The 25,169-nt window shown below is 42.0% G+C and overlaps 1 protein-coding gene across 2 annotated transcripts in view; it reads left to right on the top strand.

The window, feature by feature from the left end:
- Positions 1 to 10,985: 10,985 nt before the first annotated feature.
- The window catches only part of LIN28B (lin-28 homolog B), a 97,026-nt gene continuing 82,842 nt past the window's right edge, over positions 10,986 to 25,169 (top strand). For both annotated transcript variants that reach the window (XM_054063838.1, XM_054063839.1), the window contains exons 1-2: positions 10,986 to 11,213; positions 20,666 to 20,714. In XM_054063838.1, the coding sequence (XP_053919813.1) occupies positions 20,681 to 20,714 (34 nt within the window). In that variant the 5' untranslated portion in view covers positions 10,986 to 11,213; positions 20,666 to 20,680. The remainder of the gene's footprint in view (positions 11,214 to 20,665; positions 20,715 to 25,169) is intronic.

The following is a 25,169-nucleotide window of genomic DNA, read 5'->3' on the forward strand; positions in this document are numbered from 1 at the left end:
TCATTTACTGCCAAGGTGCTTTCTAGGTAGTCAGCCCCCAGGATGTTCCAGTGCATGGGATTGTTCCTTCCCAGGTGCAGAACTCGTCACTTTTCTTTGTGGAAGTTAGAGGATGCTTCCCAGCCCATTTTCCCAGCCCATACAGGTCCCTCTGAATGGTAGTGTAACTATCTGACCTATCAACACCTCCTACCACTTTTGCAACCTGAGCAAAGAAAAAATTCTTACAACACTCTCATATCAAATTTGTCTTTACAAAGCCTCTGATTTCTGTAACACACCTCTTAATCTCTGTGCAAACTCTTTCTGGGGTTTGTCTCATAGAAAGAACACAGCAACCCAGGTCTCTCCCTGTCATATCAAAGCTGGCATGATGTTTAAGAACAAAAGGGATAGATATTTTTCTTGGTTTTTCTTTATGTCTGTCCCCTTTTGTAGAATGCATTTCAAGTTTACAACTCACATCAGTCCTGGCATACACTTCTATCCTGACCTCTTCTTCAAAAAAGATTGTTGCAAGCTATAAATCTGCATTGAAGGGTCTTTCATTACACAGAGGAACTAACTGATGTCAGGAAACAGTCTTTTCTCTTAGTAACTCTCAGAAGTGAAACAAACTTTGATAAAATCCTATAGATTCAAAGGACCTAGGTAGATGCCAAGATCTTGGAAGAGATATTTGTAGTGTTTTTCTAGAAATAATCCGTGTATGAAGGTAAGCCAGAAAAGACAATGCCCTAGTTAGCTTCTATATATGGCAGGTTCTGAAGCAGTGAAAGTTATCAGTATATTTGAAAAGGTAAAGCTGCTAAATAATATCACACATTTCAAGCATGCAATTAGACCTGATGATTGTCACCTGGGAAAGGCATACGTTTCTAAAGAGTATTTCTCAGCTGTGACTATTCGCTGTGATGTTATAGTCCTGTATATCTATATAAGTTGACCAGCAAAGGGTCACTAAAATTATTAAGAGATTGCAGCACCTATCAAATGGGGAGAGGCTGACAGCTGGGGTTGTTTAGCTTGGAGAAAGCTCAGTGGTATCCAGTGATAGGACAAGAAGCGATGAACACTGATTAAAATATAGCAAATTACATTTAAATATTACATTTTTATTGTGAGGGCTGTTGAATGCTGGCACAGATTTCTGATGAGGTTGCAGAGTTTCGATTCCTGGAGACATCTAAACCTGACTGGACATGGCTCCGAGCATCCTGCTGTAGGTGACCCTGCTTTTAGTAGAGGAACTGACTTAGGTGATCTCCAGCGGTCCCTTCCAAACTCAACCATCTGTAATCCCATTTGGGGACTGTTTTGTTGAATGAGCACTGAGGAGTAGTTTTAAGGTAACCTAAAGGCTTCTTCTCTTTAAGCTGCTGAGCTACACTGTCTTCCTTGACAGGTAAAATGAGTAGCAGCTGCATCACAACAGAATGGACTAAGAGATCTCCAGCATGCCCTTACCAGTCTTTGTCTCATCACGCCATTGTCTCAGCTCAAAGCCTGCAATGTCCACAGCAGCCTTCAATAGCTCTGTTCCTGCCTTATGAATACAGCAAGTCAGGGGCTAAATCAGACGTGACAGGTGGGGTTGGTTTTCCCCTGCTCCCACCCAAAACATTCTCCTTCACTTGCACAGTGAACCACAACCATAAGACTTATCTTACTGAAAAAAATCACCTCTCTGTAAAAAGTATCTAGATGAAAAAAATGTACCTCAGCCATGCCCATTTCCCAGGCCAGTTCCCAGTTGAGGGAAAGCTCCATCTGTGCCAGAATCAGCTTGAGGCAGAGTACTCTTCTTCAGTGACCCTTCCAGCTTAGTGAATGGCTCAAATTTTGATGCATGAGAAGATGTCACTATGAAAAGAGACCAGACGTGTGAAAAGAAAAAAAACCTTCCTCTGAGACAGGTATCATGTCATCCAGACTACACCCTTTTCCAAGCTGTGCTCCTATTTGTGAAAACAGATCCACTAGGTTAGGACCAAATTACGTTGGTGTCTTGCAAGAACCCAGCTACTTCTTATGTTCAGCTACTGTATGTCTGATTATCTTTAAGAGAGTTGTCACTTTGTAATCTCTTATTGCTGTAATGATTATGCAAGGAAAAAAAAAACAAAGCAAGTGCAAACCCTATGTATATGGGCAAATATCTTGCACTTTTTCCAAGAAAGCCTTACCCACAAGTTGCTTTGTATCTCTTCACTGTTCCAGGCTGAAGAGAGTTCAGTTTTCATCTCTCTCATAAATGCTTTATCTCTTTACTTCTTTCCAGGCTTTTTTGTTAGCTTTTCCCCTTTCTTCAGAAGAAAGCAAGCTTGATAGGTTTTTAATAATGCTCAAATCACTGCTTCTACACTAACTACAACGCATGTATAATTAACAATGGAAGCAAAAGGTTGAGTAAACGAAAGGTCATGGTAATTGAGGTTAATTTCATTAGACAGTGTCAGTACGTTATTGTTCCCAATGCAGAAATCTAGGTTTAAAGGAAGATAATGCATTCATGAAACTGGGCCACAGGAAATGGTCATTCTTCCGTTATTTTGGGGTCTTCTGCAACTATTACTTTAATTAGGGTCACAAGCAGCCACTGCTAATAAATAACCTGAAAATGATATATCAATGTGCTTCCATGAGAATAATTCACAAACATTAGATTCTTCTACACTTACTGTGTAAAATTTCCCAGTACGAATAATCAATTGTATGTGTAAGGATGAAAAAGTCTCTTACCTGATTTGTGTCACTGCCATTTTAATCTTAGTAATAGAAGAGGGATAGGAAACTCGGGTCCACGTGTTTTGATAAATTAAAATAGAGCTAACATTAGGAAGTGATGCTTTATCACATGAAAACTGAAGCATGGTACTTGAAGAAATATACAGAAAGAGCAGCTTTCAGCTCTTTAGATGAAGGATGTGTTGCTGAAGTACAGATAAATTGCATGGGGAAAAGGACAGGGCTTAAAGCTTAAAGTCACAAATTTGGCTACTTAAACACACATCAGTCTACATATGGTCCAGAGCAATTTCTTTGATATCTCCATTGCCTGCAGTGGAGTTTTTCTAGCAATGGATTTTGCTCTGCACTTTAGTAGCCTGTATTACTAGGACTAATAATGTCAGAATTATCAACCAGATGATGCCAGTGCTCTGTTCCTGAGAGAGAAAAATGCCATACACCTGGATGGTTTTTATATATTTACAGTTTACCACCCAGCTTTCCAGCTGCTGAGTGTCAACCTTGCCTCCCTTCTTCCCCATGTCTGCCTGGGTCTGGCATGGAGCCTTCTTTTCAGTGGCTTCGTTAACAAGACAAATATTGTTGATACTCACACTAGTCAGTCCTTCAGTGATTGTCAGATTTTTGATGCTCCAGTTTCCCTGCCCTCCTTTTCATCATCAGTAGTTTTTCCCTGATTGCACGAAGAAACTTTGCCTTTTCACCATTCTGTAGCTGATTTGTTCTCTTTATTTTGAGCCTCAGACATGCCTTTGTTATCCATACTTCAGAATCTGTTCAAAAAAAGTCCCAAGATCTTTCGGTTCCCACAGCAAGCTGATCCTCAACTTCCTAGCTCAGCTTTTACTTTGGCCAAGGAGCACCTCGTTTTCTCTTTTTGGCTTCCAAGGTTTTAACTCTGGCTGTTATCTGTTGCTTTCTTTGCATATCTACAAGGTTAAACAAGTAGGATTTGCTAAGTTCTCCATTCCACATCCTTACACACTCCCAATTTAACTTGGTCTCTGTCTGCCTAATTGTTTTCCAAATTAGTTCTGATGGCAAGAACAACGCAACTTGAACTATACTGACATTTAAAGAAAGTCAGAAAATACCTACAAATCTATTAAAATACCATACTTCTATTTCTGTTGTCCTTTTTTATTTTTTTTAAATGGATGTGGGAAATACAGAGACTCTCTTCTATGAAAACAATCTCCATTTGAATCCGCTTAGCTTTCCATCAGCTCATCCTTTAGCAATGTGGTTTACTTCTGCAATTAATCTACGAGTGAATTCTGATTGACTCAAACTGAAGTAATAGAGGTAAGGACTAAAGCAAAATCTTTTGAGACATTATTTTTAAGCAATTTAAGCCTTGCCTATCAATTAATTTTTCTCTCTTAAAATCCATGATTAACAGTAAAAGTGACACTAAAAATGAATGCTTGGAAACTACTATTCTAGTCGCATATTGTTTTAGTCCAGCGGAGATGCAGAGAAGCTCCTTTGAAATCATGTTAAATGCCCTACTTGTTTTTTCAATATTGAACAGAATGATGAAATGCTGACCTAAATGACTGTAATTAGTTCTTATGATTGGAGTAAAGATAGGTAAAGAAACAAAGTAAGTGTATAAACCAACTGTGGCTTACCACCCACAGGCACATGAGGAAGGTACTTTTTCACTCTACACCCCCAAGTAATCATTTCCCTTCTTCACTACTGTATACTTCGAAAAATGTTCTGTATTTTTTTTCCTACCAGCTAACAAATCAAGTTTTTTAGGCTGCAGTTCCCACAGGAAACTAGTTAAAACTCCTTAAATCAAGCTGTTATAAGGAGCCAGACAGTTTGAGCTGATGAAAACTGCATACAGTGTAATGCAATAAACCCCACACAACAGTCTTGATCATAACAAAATAAAATTTATTCCTAATGTTAAACTAACTTTTTCTTATGGTTGTTATTCTTAGAGGCTACACATACTGATTCTAAAAGCATCAAAATGTTAATGGTTAACCAAGTATATGTCACTGAATTCCTAGAAAAATATTTGAACATGACTATGGTCCTTTTGGAATAACTGTTTAAGTCAGGGAATCTTGCGTTCAGCTTTACCACAAACCCCTCATCCTGCACCAAATTCTCTGCTGCTGCTTTTGATAAGCACTAGATTAAAAGCTATGTATTATTTTCCCTTACTAAAATTCCACAACCACCACTCTTCTGTAGAGGAGCATGCTCAAAATCTTTGTTTGAACTGGACAGAACAGAAGTCAAAATCCTGGGATAAGAAGTAGAATAAACAGTTAAAACCTTGGCCAGAAACTACCACTTTGGTTAGTCAGCTGGACACAAGGAGACCTGAGCTCCTATTCCCTCCCTACTATTTTTTTTTTTTTTTTTTTATTTTGGTGACAGTGTAATGTAAAATGTAGAAGCATTTTAGGCCAGTAAACAATCAATTATCAGTCTCTTTGGAGCTAGCTCTTACAAAAGGGGTCCTCATAGTAGATACTCTCCTTCCCCTCCTCCCACCATCCTCACTATGGGGTCAAGACCCAAAGGGCACATGTCTACTGGTAAATAAAACAGTACAGGGGTCATTTTCTGATCCTGTGGCTAACTAGCCTGACACATCTCACAACCACACAAGGGTTTAAACCAGTTATCCCTGCAAACAGGCCAAAAGCAATCTGCATTTAAGGCTTGGCTTTGGCCCATACTAGTTCCCCAACACACAGCCTGGCACTAATTGTTTCGGTGAGGCCTGGTTGGCGCAAAACCACTTCATGGACTGTGCTCAACCAGTGATCTGGCATTTGTCCTGGTCCTGTCTATTTTGATAATTCTTATGTGGCCACAGAGTCTTCATATCCCTAAACAAGCAAATCAGCAGTGAAGACCCAGGCACAGGATTTTCCATCCATGAAACAAAATATGATGAGGGGAACAGACAGATTGAGAGCAGTAGTCCAATGCTGTTTTGCCAGAAGCAAAATATTTGTCTTCTTCTTTGATCTTTGTCCTTGATGTAAAACCAATACCTGTGTGACACACACGTGGCACGCTCATTCATATTTACAGGAAAGCACAAGTCAATAACACTTTTTTCTGGAGTTGCTTGTGTGGCCTTATTCTAGAAAGCAGAAAACAAGATCTGCGCTGATTGAGGGGATTCCTCTTCAGTTTAGTTCTTTCTGATCAACTGATCACCAATTGATGCCATGGCAAGTTTCTGGATACACACACACTCAGTTTCTGCACCAGTTTAAACAATGAGCATAACCTCAGCTTTCAAATCAGTGTATCTGAGCCACCGAAGAAGGGCAGAAATGTTCAAGCATTTGAAGAAACCAATATAGCTACTGGTTTGGAATTAAGTGTAGTCTTTACAAGGTAGTAAATATTGGTTTGGAAAAGGCGTGGAGAAGTCAATAGCTGAGGCTTGGCCGAGTACTCCAAGTGTGCTTGGCTGAAATGTAATTGACTTGGCAGCAACTAAACAAATGTCAAAAACACATTTATGATAAAACGCTTTTCACTGATCACCATGTCAGTGCCCATGTGCTTAGATATCTGTCTAGATTTGCACATGGAACATTTTTGAGAATCTTATGCTACAATTTCAAACTTCATAATATGCTGCAAGATTTTTACAAAACAAAATAAAACAGAACAGCATATTTTGCCACACGTTTTTGAAATTAACTTTAAAAGCATCACTTCCTTTCTTTGGTTCCACTGACAAAAGCATTTGAAATAGGAGGACAACAGAAGAAAAATAGGAAATTTCTGTTACTAACATTTTCATTGGGTCATGAAAAAATAAGAACAATCCCAAAGGGCAAAGAAGGAAACTGATGGCTAAAAGGAGAAAAGAGAAAGTTCTGTAACTGCATGCAGCCATTACCAGCTAAGAAACAGAGCACAGTCTGGACCTTCATGAGGCATAAGCAGTTCTGGGGGAAAGAATACAGGAAACAGAAAACAAGACCCTCATCAGGGTCCTTCTGTAACACATTTTATATCAATTTTGCTGCCAGCATGCAGGGAACACTTAGCTTTGCAGCTGCAGTAATTTTCCTTTGATTGTGTTTTACAGTATACTTGATATGCTTTAAAATAATAAATTAAAAGGAGGTTAAATAGAGTATATGGTAATCGTATGATTTATCACCAGACTTGAGACTGGTGTACATCTTCCAAAGCTTAAGGCACAATCTTTCTACAATCCTACTACACTACTGCTCCTGAGACCGCTGGTGGAACGAGAAGCCGTAGGGGAAAGTCCATGCAACAGTGCCAGGGGCACTGAGGGGAGGCTTCTCCATTGGTGAAGGGGAACCAGGAGCCATGGGTGACAGAAGGGCCTGTGGGGGCCTCAACAAGAAGAGCATAGAGCAGGTCTGTTCGTGACAACCAAGGCCAGTCAAGAGTCCAGATGGTCAGACGAGCCCATGGGGATGAGGCAAGCCTGAAGTCAAGCCTGTTACTTGTTAGGCTCCAGATTAACAGGCATGGCCACGGCTGCAGTGCACCTGCAATGGACTTTAAACCAGGAACAAGGGTGGGGGCCTCAGCCTAAAACCAGCTCCTGGGCGAAGGAGCAGCAGTCCCTCACTGAGGTTTCTTCTAGTATTTCCTTTCAAGGCTACCAGCTACATTATCTCTAAGCTGGCCCTGAGCCCAGGCAGCCAGACACCCAGAAGAGGGGACGCACACAGGACCCGCACACACCAGCCATGTATACTGTTACCACTCTCAAGTTTTTCCCATGTTTCTTTCCTGACTTAATCTAGCAGAGTTCCTTATCAAATCTATTTCAACACTCTTGTTACTCTCATTTTGCAGAAAAGTATCTAATTTTTTTTCCTTCCTCCACTGCATTCCTAGACTCTATCTCTCTTCTTCCTTTTAGTGTATCCTTTTTGCCCACTAATCTCCCACACTTCTCTCATGGTTTTGTAGTCAAGACTCCCCCATGCATACTCCCAGTTCCTGCCCCTCACAACAAATAGGAAAGATGCTGCTTCTTCCCACAGATCCATATAACAGTGACCCTGGTGTTCATTAACTCTTACTTCACATAGTGTGGATTACATAATACTGGCAAATAAGCACACTTACATGAGGTGAAATGCTCTTAGACAGTGTCTGCCTCTGCTCTCCAATTTCTAGACTTAACTTTTTGTCCCCTGAACAGTTCTGATCTCAGGAGAATCTTAATCTATTTTTTCCCCTCATTCTGGCCTGGCATTTGTCTTTCTTTTATTTTTTTTTTTTCTACTAGACTTCGATAGCTTCTTCCTTCATGCTTCCAGGGTGTTAGCAGTAGGGTCACTAAAAGGACAAGAGAAAGAATTTCCTTGTTCTCAGTTCCCAAACAAGAACCTGTTTGGGAAAAGCAGCAGCTAAAAGTATCCATGGGAAGTTTTCCCTAAGATTTTGTAACCTGGACAAGGAGGGGGAGTATGTGTGTGAACTGTATTCATTCACTGTAGAAAACTTGGTACACACAGGATGTTGGGCGTTCAGTGTTGGAAATAACTCGGGTTTTCGTTGGACCCAAGGCTTTGTAGATTTCAGCTGTTCAGAAAGTCTCTCAGCGCGTACAAACTGTGATTTGGCAAGGGGTTATTAGCTCAGCCAGATCTTGATAGAGTACCCACATGAACAACGGGCATTCTCCTGCCATTATGCTAGATCTGAAATGCCTGCTCTAAATGTTGGGACCACTAGATTATTTTAAAGAAAATAATACTATGGAACACACGTATTTTTAAAATATTTTTTTCCTGGAAATGACTGGGAAAAAATTGTGAAGACCCTATAACAGGAGGCAGAGAAAATTTTATAACAAAGAGCTAGTTTGCCAAAAACACAAGCAACTGGAAAACTGTCTTATAATGGGAAAATTTTAGACAATTTTATCAACAGTTGACACAAACTCCCTAAAACAAATAGCAGTTCACAGAAATATTGCAGATAAACCTATGCACAATTGCCAGAAGTGCTTACTCAGACCCCAATTAAGCTGGCATAAAGTAGGCTAATGAAGGAGCTGGCACCTGGGAGATGACACCATCAGGAAAGGAAACGTAGCATGATCGAAACAGAACACCAGGAGGATACATGTGGAAGGATGGGAAATCTGAGGCAGCACAAAGCTGCAGGAGCAGCAGACTCTCCCTGCTGCACAGAAACAGTAAATGTGCTCTCTGGTACGAGTAGCAATGGAGGTGGAATAGGAGGAACTAAATCCAGGAAGCTCTGGCTTTGGACTAGTTTCTCGAACCCAGGAATGTGCCAGAGAAGGTATTACCTGGAATGTCAGTAATTCACTCCCTGACATGAGTTTCTCAGCTCCTTCTTTTCAAATGTTCAGTGAATATTTCACACAGCTGCAGACACCATTGAAGAATGGAAAACAGCACTATTTACTGAATGTTTGTTCATTTGTTTGTTTACTAAAATGAAGAAGCTTCAGCAGACTTTGCTAGAGAAATATTACATATAACGATTTTATGACATTTTTTCATGAGCTATTCCAGAAATTATTTTGGATTGCAGTACAACACAAACAGATTAATGCTTTATTTTGCTTTGGGTGGAACACAATAGCATGAAAAATTAAAAGTGCTTTTTTGAGTACTATTTTTTTACAAAATATCATCAATGCTTTTTCTTTTTCACTAGGGATGGCACGTCATTTTAACACACTGTCTCAGGAAGAAAAATTTTTCCAGCTATAGTCAATCAGTAGATTGACTTCCCAGTTGACTAATGCAAGCACAAGCAGTCAGTGAACCTGCCAGCCTACACATTGCTGGGAAAAATCTCCATTTTGCTAGTGCACAAGGGAAGTGGGGATTATCTGAGCCTATATAGAGGAGATGTGTAGAAAAAGGATGTGGAACATTAATCCATAGGTAACTAAGCTTCGGTAAGCCTTCTGTTTCTAGAATGACGTACACTTTGGTGTACACTTGGGTGAAGTGTGTTCATGACTGTATGTAAACAACCATTGGGGCATCCTGTGGTTAAGTGAGGACAAGCTAGAAAAATGAAACTTCAGGATTTAAAAAGTCAGGAAAAAAAATTGATTGTGGCGCAAGACAACTGGAAAGCGACGAGCTCCAGACAAACCAGTTGCACAGCAGAAGCCTGCCTGCTTTGAGAATGTGGACAGCACATCATGAGATCTCCTGCCAGGTCATGACTGCAGCTGGCTAGGGTGGTGTTAAGATATACAAGGTCTTCTATACAACAGCGATTCCCCCACCTGCCAGCAGCAGATTTGGGGATGGGCAGCAGCACAAGTAGACCAGACATGCTGCAGCTCCGGGTGTTAAAGAGACAAGTGCAGTTGCAGAACTTGTGGACGTTTGGGAATGGAGGAATGGCCTCAAGCTGCACCGGGGAGGTCCAGACTGGATATCAGGAAAAATTTTTCACATAAACTGTCATTAGGCACTGGCAGAGGCTGCCCAGGAAGGTGGTTGAATCACCATCCTTGGAGCTATGGTAAGACGAGTAGACAAGGTGCTCACAGACATGGTTTAGTGGCGGATAGGAATGGTTGGACTTGATGATCTAAGAGGTCTTGTCCAACCTAGTGATTCTATGATGCACCGATATGCCTCCAAATATAATAATAGAATAGTTTGAGTTGGAAGGGACCTTGAAGTTTATCCAGTTCCAATCCCCCTGCCATGGGTAGGGACATCTCCTACCAGACCAGGCTGCCCAAGGTCCCATCCAACCTGGCTTTGAACTGTATTCACCCAGGGAAGTGCCAGTGCCTCACCATCCTCATGGTGAAAAAATTCCTCCTTATGTCTCGCTTAAACCTGCCCCTCTCCAGTTTATACCCATTGCCTCTAGTCCTGTCACTACAAGCCTTTGTGAACAGTCCCTCCCCAGCTTTCCTGTAGCCCTTTCAGGTGCTGGAAGGTCGCTACAAGGTCTCCCCGGAGCCTTCTCTTCCCCAGGATGAACAACCCCAACTCTCCCAGCCCGTCCTCCTCAGGAGGCGCCGGGCCACCACCAGCAGGTCGGGTGGGTTCGAGTCCGCAGCTCCCGCGGCTCAGCCTCGCGCCCGGGGCGGGGCGGGGCGGGGCGGGGCGGGCGGCTCTGGGGCGCGGCGGGCGAGTCCCGTGCGGGGGGGGGGCCAGCCCCGCCCCGCCGTCTCGCGCTGCCCTCGAGCGCCCCCGCGCGTGCCCGCCGCGCGCCCGCCCTGCCCGCGGGGAGGGCGGCGGGCAGGTGCGCGGCGGCTGCGGCGTGAGCGGGCGCTGGGGCCGCGTCCCCCCGCCGCCCCTCCCTCCCTCTCTTCCCGCCGCTCGCTTCCTTCTCCGACTTCTCTTCCTCCTCCGTTCCGTCCTCCCGGCGGCTCGCGAAAGGCGCAGCCCCCCCCCGCGGGGGCGCCCGTCGGCGGGGTGCGCAGCCCCGCTTCGCCCGGCCACCATGGCGCGCGGGAGGTAAGCGAGCTCCCCCTTTTCGCGGCGCGTCTTGCCCTCCCGCCGCACCTGCTGGGGCGCGGCGAAGGGTGGTTTTTTTCCCCTACCCCCCCCCCACATGCCGGAGGAAAGTAAGGCGCGGCGCGGCGCGGCGGAGGCTCCGCGCTGTGCCAGGCGCGTCCCCGCGGGCGGCGTGGCGCGCGCACTTCCGGGTTCCCACCTTTACCCCCCCCCATTCGCCACCGCCCTCGAACGGAGCCGCATCTTTCGCCCTCCGGGATGGGGGAGGAAGGGGCAGGCGGGCCGGCCCCGCGCGTCAGGAAGCCGGCAGCAGCCGTAGCGGGACGAGGGCGGTGGCGCTGGGATGTGCGGGACCCTCCGCCCGGCAGCGGTGCCCCACCTGCCACCCGCAGGTCTGGGGCGAGTGGCTGGGTGGGGAGCGGCGCGGGGCTCCCGCGGTGGAAGGGATACGGGAGGTGAACGGCTTTGTGGCGCCCCGAAAAGTCCGAGCGCCCCGCGGTGACCGGACCAGGAGCCCCGCGCAGCGCCGCGCTGGGGGTTTCGAGGCGAGCGGTGCCGCCATCTTGGATGGCTCCGCGCCGCGGGGGAGGCTGCGCGCGGGAGGGGAGGGCGCGAGGGACGGAGAATAAAGTGCGGGAACGGCGCCGAAACGCGTGGTGTGTGCGCGGCCGCAGGTGGGAGCGGCGGCTCCGCTCGGGCAGCGCGGAGCGGATGAACCGCCAGCCCGTTAGCGGGGAGACAGAAATAGGCAAACAGCTCAGCCGCAACGCGCGTAACAATACTTTGTCCACGCTATTACACGGTACAAAATCGGCGGTTCGAAGTAAATCTGGAAACTCTAGGTTGATTTTTAAATATCTTTTTGCTTTAACACAAGGAAATTTCCCGTTTTAATCTGTTGAACCTGTTACCTGAAGAGATTTGATTCATTTACTGTTTTCTCTCTCGCTAGCTTTTAGCCGTCTGTCAGTAGTTGTGAATAAATTCTGCATGACTTTCTTACAGTGATGGGACGAAGCAGCGGTGCACTCGCCAGTTTGCTGACAGGCTTCACACTTTTTCGTTGTGTAACTGGTCTTGTTATTGTTTTTAAATAGGCCATACACAAGGCTAGGGTCTTTCCCTCCCTGACAGCTTGTTTTGGAATTATACATCTTGCATGGGGACACTATTAAAAATTGCAAGTACGGAGAGCTGTCATCTTGAGCAAGTCATCAGATAGCAAGAAAATAATTATAGTTAAATTTGATTTTAATTCATTTAAATAGAGATATGTACTGTTTTGGTGGTGTCTGGGTATAATATTGCACTAAAATGCAGTAGCGTGTGTTTATCTTTAGATTGATATCTGTATGCTTTGTTTTACAAACCTACAACTTGGGTTTTTTTAACACTAAAAAAAACTTAGGAGGAGGCTACACTGACAAGCTTGTTTGGAAAACATTTTATAAGATCTGCAACTAAGCCATAGTTCTTTAAAGAAAGATGATGGGTTTTCCCCTTGATATAGAGTAGCTAGAATCAATATTGAATTAAATTATGGCCTTAATTATCAATACACCAGGAAGTCAAGTTTCCTTCGCTGTGGTGAAATGAATCACGTGTGTATGGCAAAAGTAGTGATTATGGCGGATGTTTGCCCTGTGTCGTAGTTACAAAAAGGCAGCCTAGCGAAAACTGTGTATGTATGACAAAAATAGCTGTATTCTACGCTGTTGTTAAAATACGTTCTGTAAAGGGTGTGGTGCTGCCATCTCAGTCTTATCAAAACTTTTTTTTTTTTAATCTGAAAATTTATTAGCTAGCACGTATTAAAATTTTCAGAAGAAAAGCAATGGTGGCAGGTGGATGAATGAAGAAGAAAACCCCAAACCAGCCCTCTCCTCTTAGGCCTGAACCTTCTGAGCCATCGCTGGGATGCAGCGGTAGGTCGCAGGCAGCATTCCGGATTGCATCCTCGAGCACAGAAATGAATTTTAAAACCGAAGAGGCTAAAATCTTTGTTCATCCTCTTTTCCACAACCTCGTGGCAGTGCTTTGTTTGAGTGGCAGCTGGAACCCGTGCGATGCCGCTCGGTGGCTGAGCGAACCGGCAGGGCACCGGGGCGGGAGGTGGTTTCCCAAGGAGTCTCTTCCCCGCGGCGAGGAGCGGCGCGAGGCCGGGTGAGGGGCCGCCCCTCCCTCCTCCGCCGCGCCGCTGGCCGCGGTGCTGAACGCCGCCAGCCATGTTGGTCCCAGCCGGAGCCCGCGGTCCCGGGGCGGTTCCGCTTGCGCGGGCGCCGCTGCCGGTTGTGCCGCCGCCTTTCATTCCTCCGGTGTGTTTTTGCGTCGTTCACAAGGGGTCACGGTAGGGAAATGCTTTCACCGAAAGCCTTTATGTAATACACTGTGTCACTTTGGTGTTGACTGCTGGTAGTAAAATCAGTGACAGAAATACTATAGCGCTTTTTTCTTTAGAAAAGGAGCCCTTCCAGCAATAAAGATTTTTTTCATGGAACACTTGCAAAGCGTAATGTAGCCTATGTAGAATGGAAATGCAGCTGAAAGCAGCGTCTGGACAGGAACTTGCTATTTTTAACTATAGGTTAGTTTATGAAAAGACATGGAAAGCTGATATCAAAACAGCATGTCATCAGTGAGAACATAATAAGCGCTGATTGTATGGGGAAGGTTCAAGAAAAAAGCAGGTATCCACTGGCAGCAATACAAACGCAGACGTGAGATTTTTTTCTGTCTTCCTTTAAGAAAAAACAGTGAAATTTCTAAAGGTGTGCAATCTAGAAGATTTTTTTTTTCTAAACTCACTTTAATGTGTTTCACCATCTCCAATACACAAAAAAAAAAAAAAAAAGGCTGTTTTTCACTACAGAGACAAGTGTTCATTTTCTGTAATTGCACACTGGGTGTTTCAAATGCAGTTGCATAATAAGAAGCAAGTATGCTACTCTTGTTTGATGTGTAGAAGCTAAAAAGAAGGATAACAAGGATAAAAACAACCTGATGTGTTTCATGTGGAAGGATAACAATTTTAAAAATACACAGACTTTTTAACATTCTGCTTCTAAATATAGAATTAATTGATATGCAGGGTCTTCAAATTAAAGGTCAAAGGTGACAAACCGGGACAAAGGTCATGCAGCTCATTTTCAGGCAATCAGTTCTTAGTTTTTTCATGGTTGAACAAAAACTTAATTATACAGAAAAGTGAGGAGTGTAATATTTAACTAGTCAATTTTAACAGAGAAATAGATATAGGTTGACCAAATTCCCTCTTTTCTTGAACGTGGCTGTAATGTGGAATTATTTGTGCTGTTGTTACTGATATGAAAAAGAAAGGTCTGTCTAAGCATTTAAATAGGTTTCTTAATTTAACATTTAATAATTTATAATTTGCATTAAGTGTTTGTACTTGAGAACTGAGAGAAGAGAACATAGCCATTTTGTGTTTTTCCAGTGATATTAGCAGAAAAAGAGGTCTATCCTGATGATAGTTAAAACTGTGATTTCAGTAAAGTTAAATTGCAAGTCCATGCATTTTTGGCATTCATGCATGTAATTATACTTTCTAGCACAACACTTCCCATCCCAAAAATCCTGCTTGCAGCCTGCAGCATTCTCTATGTCACTATGCAGTAATTACACAGACCTTAAAACTGTCTGTGATTATCATATTGTATTATGCAGTGTAATATTCTTTCAGTTATTAAGGTTCAGGTTTCTTGATCATTTGAATTGATACTAATAATATCACATTTACACTAAATCATGTTTTCATAAACATTCTAGAACTATTTAATAACTATTCTACAGGTAACATTTGATGCAGTACTGCAGAACCTAAGGATAAAGCCCACAAATAATACTGTTAGAATTTGTACACTCACTAGTACTTTTGTATAGCATAGATTCTGCTTTTCTTTCAGACAGTCTCTCCTGCACGTACTTCAAATACTTATGTGTGTGCTGATTTTAAAGATTTTCATCTTTGATTTTAGAAATTATGTATTTTTAGTTGCATATCACTGATGTTCCTGTGTACTTTATTCTGGTTTGAATTAATGACCTATCTGCACTAACTTTATAAAAGACAAGTATTACATTAACTTTATTTGTGCAGTTGTTTTAAACACTGACTCAGTCAGAAGATACAACACACAGGGCTGCTGTCCATTCCAGTTAAGATGAGAAAACTGTCATAAGCCCTGTACCATCCATACTTCAAGGAAAGACAGTATTAGTATTTAAAAGACAGACTCTCATCTGATGTTTTCGTTTTATAACCTTTGATGTGATTGTTTTAATCCACAATATCTATAGCAGTATTTGGTAAGCATGTTATAAAATGCAAAAGATAAAAGAAACCCTGTCTTTATTAATGCTGTCAAGTAATGATTCAGTGATTAAAAAAAATAAAAAGATCCTCTGTTTTGTGGGTAAATGGCATGTACAAATAAAACAAAAATTCAGTGCAAAGGAAAAGAAATGTGAAATATGTGTAAATTCCATGAAAAGAAGTATTAGATAATATGAAGCATCTCAGAATGGAGGTCTGAACAAACCATAGTAAAACTGTTATAAAAACAAATAAAAAAATCTACATAATATACTTTTAAAAATAAAACTTTTTGCAGTGCCCTCACTTTTGAGGGAATTATGTTGAAGTCTTTAAATTAGTTAGAGTATTTTTATAATCTAGATGAAAGTTGTAAATTATACTATTTGTTTATAGAATGTAATCTTGGTTTAATAGCAGGTTTGCATTGAGGAAAAAGCATGTACAGTTCTGGGTTAAAAATATAACATCTCTACAATGATTGTCAGTAACACATTCAATTTAGTGCAATCAGGGAGAGTGGAAAAAATGCTTTTTTCTTTAGGCTAAAATTTTAAATATTCAATTCAATTTGTTGCTATAATGCTCTTTCTTTATTTGGCCTTTAATGTGTATCTTTTCAGTTTCATTTAGTGTTGCTTTGTTTGCAAATAGCTTTTTATAAGCAGGGAAATAATCTTTCTTCCATATATGTAGTTTCTCATAGAAATAAATAAATACAAAATAAATCAGTCATTGAGGTTTGGAAAAAATGTTGATCTAGCTATGATTTGAGAAATGTGGCTTTTAAAGTTTTCTTTTTCTTACAAAGTACTGATACTAATTTAAAAAATAGAACTATCCTTCTGAAAACAAATGTAATGAGATCACAAGTTAGCTTTCTCATAGTTTTGTTTGCTATATAGAAAATCAATGTTTGGCAATTTCAATAGGCACATGCTAACAGTAAAGTGGGAAGAAAATAGTTAAAATATGAATGAAGTAGAAAAACAGTAGAGAGTGGTGTGTTTTATTTTTAAATTGTAATTTAAAAAAAATCATCTTGGAATCTTACAAAACATTGTTTGAAACATACTTATTTTACATTTGTTTGTATTAAATAATGCTTCATATATGTACACTAAGACATAGATTATATGAAACTGCAGATTGTACTGTGTTGAATAGACTAAATATGAGAATTGTATATACCTATTTTCAGTCCTTAAAACATAAGTAATCTTGTTCCTTTAGTTAAAGTTTTAACCTAAATAAATCCTAAATAGTTTTTAATGGTGAAATAACTGACAATATTAATATAATAATGGTATTTGATCCTGTTTAAGTGGTTGTCAGGCTTTCATTGGCTCCGATTCTTATACAGTGGGTCTTATTACTTCTTTTGTATCACTAAAAAAACTCAGATTCCTAACAACGGTGGAAGCACATTTTACCATTCTGTGTTCTTGTTCCCACTGTAGTCAAATGACATTTTTACTAGTGGTTGAAAAGTGCATAAACTGGATGTTTGATCTTCAGAAATGTGTACTTTGTTTCTTAAAAACTAAGGTATGCTTCGCCTCGCTTTATATCTGAGAGACACATACCTGGACTATCGCCAAACCATTTTATTTACTTAAAACACTAGTTACCCTTCTTCAGACCAGTGAGAAAATAGGGTGAAATTAGTAAAGAACAACTAAATTTTGACTTGCTAGTTGTTCAGTTGATTTTCTTGAATCAGCATTTTTAAGATGTTTCAGCATCTCACACGGGCTTGCTTTTATCTTCATTTGTTAGAAAAATATTGTAACGGTGTAAGAAGAAAAGTATGGGAAAAAAGCAAAGAAAATTATGGCTAGACTAAGAATAAAATTGTGAAAGTTTTCAACTTTCTTTTACCCCTGTAATTGTATAAGGACATTGAGTCCTGAGTGTACATTTTCAGGAAATCTTATTTTTTCTTACTTATGCGTTTCAAACTAACTATATTTTATTGGATTAAACATAAAGGAAAAGAGTTAAAACAATGATAACATCTCAGGAGGAAACTCACTATTTAGAACTGTACATTAAGGAATCCGTGTACAGACTCAAGTTAATTCAGAGCATAAGACATTTGTGATGTTTGAAATCATGTGTGCATAATGTTTCTAACCAGCAGTCAAGAACTGTAAACAACAATAAAGTGTTATTTTTTACTGACTGATTCAAAAGACAGAAAATTATGTTAATTACAAAATGCATTTCCTAAGTTAATATGTCTGACCACTATGTGGATGTGTGTATATATATGTTTTAAAAGCTGATGTTTTATGTTCTTTCTATGCTTAGGTTCTGTACACACAGAGCTTTTTAAATTTTTTATTTACTTTGCAGCATTCATCTATTCAAGCTTTCACTCCTGATGCATTAACCAGAAGAACTCCTTTAACACCTGAATGTTTTCCCTTCTGCCTTTGCATCACTATCATATTTGTTTGTTATAAAATAAAGTAATGGTGGAGTTTGTTCTTCGTTCTTCTGCACTCTGATCATACTTACAGTATGCAGCACTCTTTCAAAAATACACTGCAGGCTTCATTCTGTGGAAGAAATCTGTGGCTACCTCTGACTGAAATAAACAGGTTTAACATCAGAATTTTTATTTTCAATTTATTTTTGGAGGAAACATATAGCTTATTTAAATGAGGTAACTATGTATTTCTGCTCTATTTTCATGCAAGCAAATTAGGTTTCTCAGTCTTCTGGAAGCAAACTTGCTTCAGCTAATTAATTCAAAACGATGCTTATCAAAGACAGAGAACTTTTTTTTTTTTAAATAGGTATAAACACAAATTTATGGTTTTCCCCTGGCCAATGAGTTGTCAAAAAATAAACTATATAAGCTGTTAAGTAACTTCAGTTGTAGAATATGCTACCTGTAAGGAAAGGGGAATTTTGTTGGATGTCTGTCAGTGTGTCTTTAACTGATACTACTCTTTTCATTGTATTTCCCATCCTGTGATAACTCCATGTGGTGATCTGTTGCGTTATTTTTTGTGCCTACTATTCAGTATCCTTCCACATGCTGTGAATACCTAGTTAAAACAAGGATTGCTTTCAAAGCAAGTAACTTTAACTCATCTTGCTGTCTAGTACATAATTCTTAAACAGCATTTGGTTATTTGCAGTTACAGAGTTAATGTAAATGCCAAGATAGTTTCAGAACTAAAATGCCAAAATTCAGTTTTGTATTGCATAAGCAGGCACAGGAGAATTCACCATGAGCCACTTCAGAGCCCAAACCTGCTTCCATTTAAGTCAGGGACTGATTTCTTATGGCTTTCAGTAAGATGCAGTAAAATACCTGCCACTTAGTTTCTCATCTAAACTATCTGGTTTAGAATTGGAATGTCCAGGCTTTTCTATACTAACGTCCCTTGTGCTAAGTTTTAGGTATTGGGAAACTTGTTTACAATAACTACTTTATTAACAAATTGTTTATTACATTTCCTTTTTTCTGCTTAATCTCGTGTTTATGTGACACTCTAAAATATGTGATGCTTACAAATATGTTATGTGATACTGGAAACAAGAATAACAAGCTTGTGCTGGTTTCTGCTGTAATTTTTAAGAACTGTACTTTATCCCTTTGAGTCCCAACACCACTCCCCCAAATATTTATTTTTAATCTCTTCATAAACTGAAGCAGGCTACCTGCCAAAGCCAAGAACAGATCCTTTACTTCTATGCTTGCATATTTCATTAAGTTGTATAAATAATGCAAGTAAATCCAAAAGACACAAAAGCCACGTAGCCACAGGTTGACAGAACAAAGAGGCAGACAAAGGAGATGGGGCTTCAGTGCTTGAAGGTGTAAAAGCAGAGCTAGATTTGATAGCAGGCAGAAGTCCACACAGTTCCAGTGGAAAACTTAGTTACTACAAAAGAAGAGGAATTGAATTGCCAGTGATGTGGCACTGAAAATAAAGTAGTATTATCCCCTTTTCAGATTCCTGGTGTTGAAAATGACTTGGGATAACTGACAGTAGGGGGAAAGAAGTTAAAGAAATTTGATTCCACTTGTCTTTGATCGTTCTTCTGGCTTTTCTCATTCCTAGTAGAATATCCCATTTTTTAATAAGAGAGCAGGATAACCGTCAGGAAAATTGGGAAAACACAAATCTCATATTTCTCCAAAAGATAATTTGGCTTTTATCTAAACAGGAAGATAATGTAATTCTTTGATTGTTTTGGATGTATTTTAGTTAGAGTATTCAAAAGACAGTAGAGGGTGACAAGAGGACAGGCTTGTAGCAGGTGAGTTTGTGCATGCTCCTATCTATTAATCCTTATCTTATTAAACAAACTGGTCAGCCTAAATAACAAGCTTAGTCCAAAACTAAGGTCTTCTCCTTCATGCTTCCTACCATCTGTGTACCCATTTTCTGTGTGAAGTTGTTATTGGGGTTATACTAAGTCAGCCAGGTGTTGCTCAGCTATATCAAAAGTACACCTTTCATGGAGATTCAATCAAGTTACACATCTGTACTTTTAGGACTGATTGGTTTTGGTCACATTGAGACCTAGAATTTAATAGTCTTACATATGATCTGCAATTTTGTAATCGATGCAGTTGAAATCATTTTTCTATTGGTGCTTATAAACTGGCATCAAGTTACAATTTTGACCATGAAAAGAATATTTTTTTTTTAAGTCATATATGAGGCTTGACTGATTGCTTAATTTGTAGAATTTAAGCGTAGTAAAGACAATTCACTAGTTCTTGGGTTACCTATTGCAATGAAATATTGATAAAGGAAACAAACACCTTCCAATATCCTGCAAATCTCTGTCTTTTCCCTCTGCTGTTGTCAACCGTATAGCTTTCATAAGAGAGTAGTGAAGGGGGCAACGCCTTTATGGATGATTTTAGAAAAAAAAAACAGCTCATTTTTATCTTACTCTTGGTTATCTCATTGTGGTTCTGATGAGCTAGGTAAGTCTCCAACAGTTAATAAGTTTACAGGTCACTTCACAGAGTTAATGCCCTGGCAATTTATGGCCTTCTAATGAGCCGTTAAACTGGAGAAGGGGTAATTAAATATGGTACCCTGGCACAATGTACACAGTACTGACTCCAGCTCTCTGATTTTAGGTTCCTCAGAAGACGATGAGGTCATTCAAGAAGGTCTCCTCAGGCTCAGGTCAGTCTTCTCTATAGCGTCTTACATGGCTGACTTTGTGTCTATAAAACTGAAGCACTGTAGCGCTTCGGCCCCAGTAATGCAAACGAACTTAATTCTTTGGGGGAGGGGGATAATTAACTTTTTGCACAGGCTTCAGAGTTCTTCCTTGATGAATTTGAGCGTTCTGCTTCTGTAAGACAAATAAACAATTGTGCAACCAAAGTTTATTTACAGTAGCTCAGCGTCAGGTACCTGTTGGTTGCGGTGTGAGCCCGCCCGTCTGTACCTGACCCTTGTGGACCACCACGCACCCCCCGCTGGCCGCGCGCACCTCAGTCGCTGACTACGATTTCAACTCCTCATTTCTGTGCTGTTGTCGAGCGCCGGCGCCGGCGGGGCGCTCCCGGCACGCAGCCCTCTCCGAGCGGTGCCGGGGCGCGGAGCTCCCGTCGAGAGGTGCTGCTGGCCCCCCCTGTCCCCCGCGTTCTCTGCCGGGACACCCAGCCCGCGCGCGGCTCTCCCGGGAGAGGAGGCGGCTGGCCCGGGAAAAGGCTGCGAACCCACAGCTTGGGGGGGTGTCAAAAGCACGTGTGACCGCGTCCCTCCTGCCCTCGGATCCCGCGCGGCTCGGAGCCGTTCCTTTGCCTTCTGCAAATCCCCCTTGCGGCGTCCGCGCTCCATCCCGCCGGGACCACCCGCACCGCGCCCGCCGGTGCGAGCAGCGGGGGCAGCGTCGGGGCTCCTGCATCCCGCTCCGCCGCCCCTTCAGGCGGCGCTGCCCGAACAGCAGCGAGGAGGGCAGGCGGGGTACAAGCTCGTCCTCGCGGGGGCACCTCGAGCAAATCCCGACCCGCATCGGCCCCGGCCCCGGGAGCGCGGTGAGAGCGGGAATGCGTTTGGTTAAGATTTGGCTACGTGTCCCGCGGGAATAACGCGGGGGGAGGGGGAGCGGGGTAACAGCATCGAAGCAGGGAAAAGAGGAGAGCGCCGGGCGGTGGCTGGGCACGACCGACCCTGCTCTGTGAAATACGCCTTCTCCCGGTGGGAAAAATCCGCGTCTTCTGGAAACGTCTTAAAGTCATCGGTGGAGATAAATGACAGAGCAGGATTTAGAAAGGGGCTGTCTCGCCTCTCCTTCTCTGATGGTAACCACAAAGAAACATGGCTTTCTCAAAATCTCTTGATGTGGTGATCTGTTTTACACAGCCTTCACATAGCACTGCAGGATTTATTTTCATGCAAACGTTCATGGGAAAGGTGGATAACTTTCCAGGATCAAAGGAAACACATGATGTTCTTAATGCCAAACCAATTGAATATTAAGTTAGATTAACAATTTCTATTATGTTTCTATACATAATGATGAGACTTTACTATGTAAGATAATTGGATAAATTATTTCATTTTCCATTGTCATCCAAGTTCTTAATTGCAAAATATATAGAAAAAACACGAAGTAGGGGAAAAAAAGATCATGCTTACAGCTCAGTGCAAGGGACACAGCATCCACCACACTCCTGGCACGGTTGACTCAGTCATGGTGATCCACAGACTGCTATTGATGCTTGACAAAATTGACTAAACACAGAAGGTAATTGCATTATGATCTACAACACTACATTGGTAGGAGAGCGTCTAGGAAGCTGGCATGGGACTGGCAGAAACTACAGAGGACCAAGCGTAGACTGGCAGCTGGCTGAGATACTCGATCGTTTCTCAAAGTGTATCAGGCACCTCTTTTTCGCCTACTGAACGCAGCCAGTGTTCGGCCAGTTTAGTGGGTGTTTGATGCACACCTAGTTCAGTTGTAACTATGTTACACGTCCTTCAAGCTGGGCAATGCTAATTACAGCAAGTCTGAGGTGAGCGAAGGAGAGCCAGACTGGGTAGGGGTTTTGGTGGGAAGAGCTCGGCACCGGCAGAGACCCCTGGCTTTGGGAGGGGTGTGGGGGGGGGGGGTGTGGGGGGGGTGTCTCTGCTCCGAGGAAGCAGCCGGGAAGCTCCCCCACCCCCGCATTAGGACGAGCCGGTTTACGATAGAACTCGCGTAGGAAACACGACGGGCGCCTCATTCGGTCCAACATCAGCGGGAGCGGCGCGAAGTCACCACCCCCAGCAAGTGAAGAAGGGGCGGGGGGGGCTCCCGGCGCCGTGCCTGCCTTTCCTGCCCGCCCTAGAAACTCTGGCTGCACTATGGAATGGGAAGTCGCGGCAGCACCGCGAGCTCTGCTTTCAAGTGTAAAACGCGTTTGGTTTCAAATACACACGGGGCCGTCCGTTTGTTTAGCTTTTTTTTTTTCTGTTTTGGGTTTTGGAGGCGGAGGGATGTGGGAGTTGGTTTGGGTTTTTTTTTTTGTTTTTTTTTTTTTTCTTTTTTGAGAACGGGAAAAAACACCAATTAGGACTTTTAACAAGTTTTTAGGAAAGTGACAAACTGGAAATCCAACACCGCTGGTTTTGGTTACATAGTTTCAAGCGAGCTCTTACTGCGTATTTAGAAAGACAGGTTTTGCCAAAATTAGTATCTATTTAGCGAAATGTAAGGATGGAAATATATTTTTTAATATGTGAACTATTACCATTAAACTATTTTTTCCACGAACTGACTTGTTCTGTAGGGCTTTTTCCACCTTTATCTTATTGTCCCCTCCCCCTCCAGTTTATTGCGAATGAATTTTGGAAGGGTGTGTTAGTGAGCTGGGTTCCTTTTTTTTTATTTTTTTTCCAGAGAGTTCCCAGGTGGCATCAGCTGTCTACCTTCCACAAAACTTGAAAGGCTGATGTCCCTTGCAGGAAATGAATGAGTCGATAACATCTGACACCAGTGACCAGTCCAGTGACCCTAACCTTAATTCCACTAATACTGGAGGCCTGAAAATCTCAGTAAAGACCCTGTGCAAATCCCCCCTCCATTTTACAAAATCTGCATTTGTTTTGCAATATAAGAGATACTTTGCTACAAATATCTTTACATTCATGTATTTATGTGTTTTTTTAGTCTTTATTTATCGAAGAACCTATTACTCCAAATTTTCTTTTAACTGAAGTTTGCTAATAAGACATTTTTTCCATTTAATGAGCTCGATCAACTTGTTTGTGGGTGTTTAACCAATGTTCTAGCCTGTAAGGAATCTTTATACCAAATGTCGGTAAAGTAAATCAGTCTGAAAAAATTAAGACCTTTAGAACGGTATTAAACAGAATACTTCTTGTCCTTTCGAAAGGAGATACACGGAGGGCTCGTATTTTATAAATATGCCATTCTGCTACAAGAAATGGAGTCTTGGGCACTTAGAGCAAGTCTAAGCATTTTCATTTTAAGCATTTTCATTCCGGTAACTCTAATTTGTTGTTCTTGTTAATTTCTTGTAACCTTAATTTCTTGGGGTTTCACATGTGTTATAATCTCATACATTTATTATATATTAGGTATCGTCCCGGTCATAAGATGCAAGCATATACAATTACTCGTGAATTAATATTGTAAAATAATCACTATTGTGAAGGGGGAAGGGAGGGTAGACGCAAAAAGAAGTGGTATGTTGCACGAATGCGCAGGTCAGGTCAGTGTAAGTAGTCGACCTCCACTGTTGAAATAACCTATAGGAAATTTACGGTTGAAGACTGCAAAGGAATTTCAGGATTTAAAGCTTCTGCTCCACTTGCCCGGCTGCTGCTAAATACGCTTTTGCCCACCCTCGTTTCTTTCTAGCAAACGATCCAACCGAGCACCTTGGTATTTTCACACAGAAACAAGGCGCTAGCAGGGAATTTACGCGTTCCTGAAAGGCAACAAAAGGAGTAAACAGGCCCATCGGGGCAAAGGCGTCCCCTTTAATTGGGCAGACTGATCGACGCCACTTCCAAAACAAGAGCAAGTGCTTTGCAAATTCATAAACCCCTTGTATTCAGGTTATGCACGGAACGGCTTGTTGCGTTGGCTTTTGTTTGTGTGTGTCCTTCGGATAAGAGAGGATGCCGGGGGAAGGAAGGAGGTTTAATAAGAAAGTAATTGAGGCCAAGTTTTAACAAGGTATAGTCGACGCTTAAAGGTTACGCACAGTGGATGTAAAGTGAGGTTGCATGTGAGTTGTATGTGGCGGTTAGGACAGAAAAGACCTGTCTGATCTTTTCATACCTTCATCTGTACCTTTGCATTGAAGAAGATAGGACAGATGGTACAAAAAAAAACGGAATCGCACCCAATGGCGGGAGGGGGAGGAGGGTACGTTTTTAAAAGTATTTTTAAACAAACTTGCGGCCGTGCAGCAACAGGAGGGGCTGGCGGGCAGGGCAGGAGCTGGGTACCTGTATGAGAGCCGGGGAGGGTGTTTGTACAGGGGTCCCGTTAAACAGACCACATTTTTTTTCTGAGTTGGATTCCCCCCTCCCGCTGGCAGTGAAGACTTAAAACATCAGTCTCCAGTCAGCGATATTCCTCTCCTCTTTGTCTTCTTCCTCCGGCTTTTTTTT

This window comes from Cuculus canorus, chromosome 3, assembly GCF_017976375.1.
Source record: "Cuculus canorus isolate bCucCan1 chromosome 3, bCucCan1.pri, whole genome shotgun sequence".
Classification (NCBI taxonomy): Eukaryota; Metazoa; Chordata; class Aves; order Cuculiformes; family Cuculidae; genus Cuculus; species Cuculus canorus.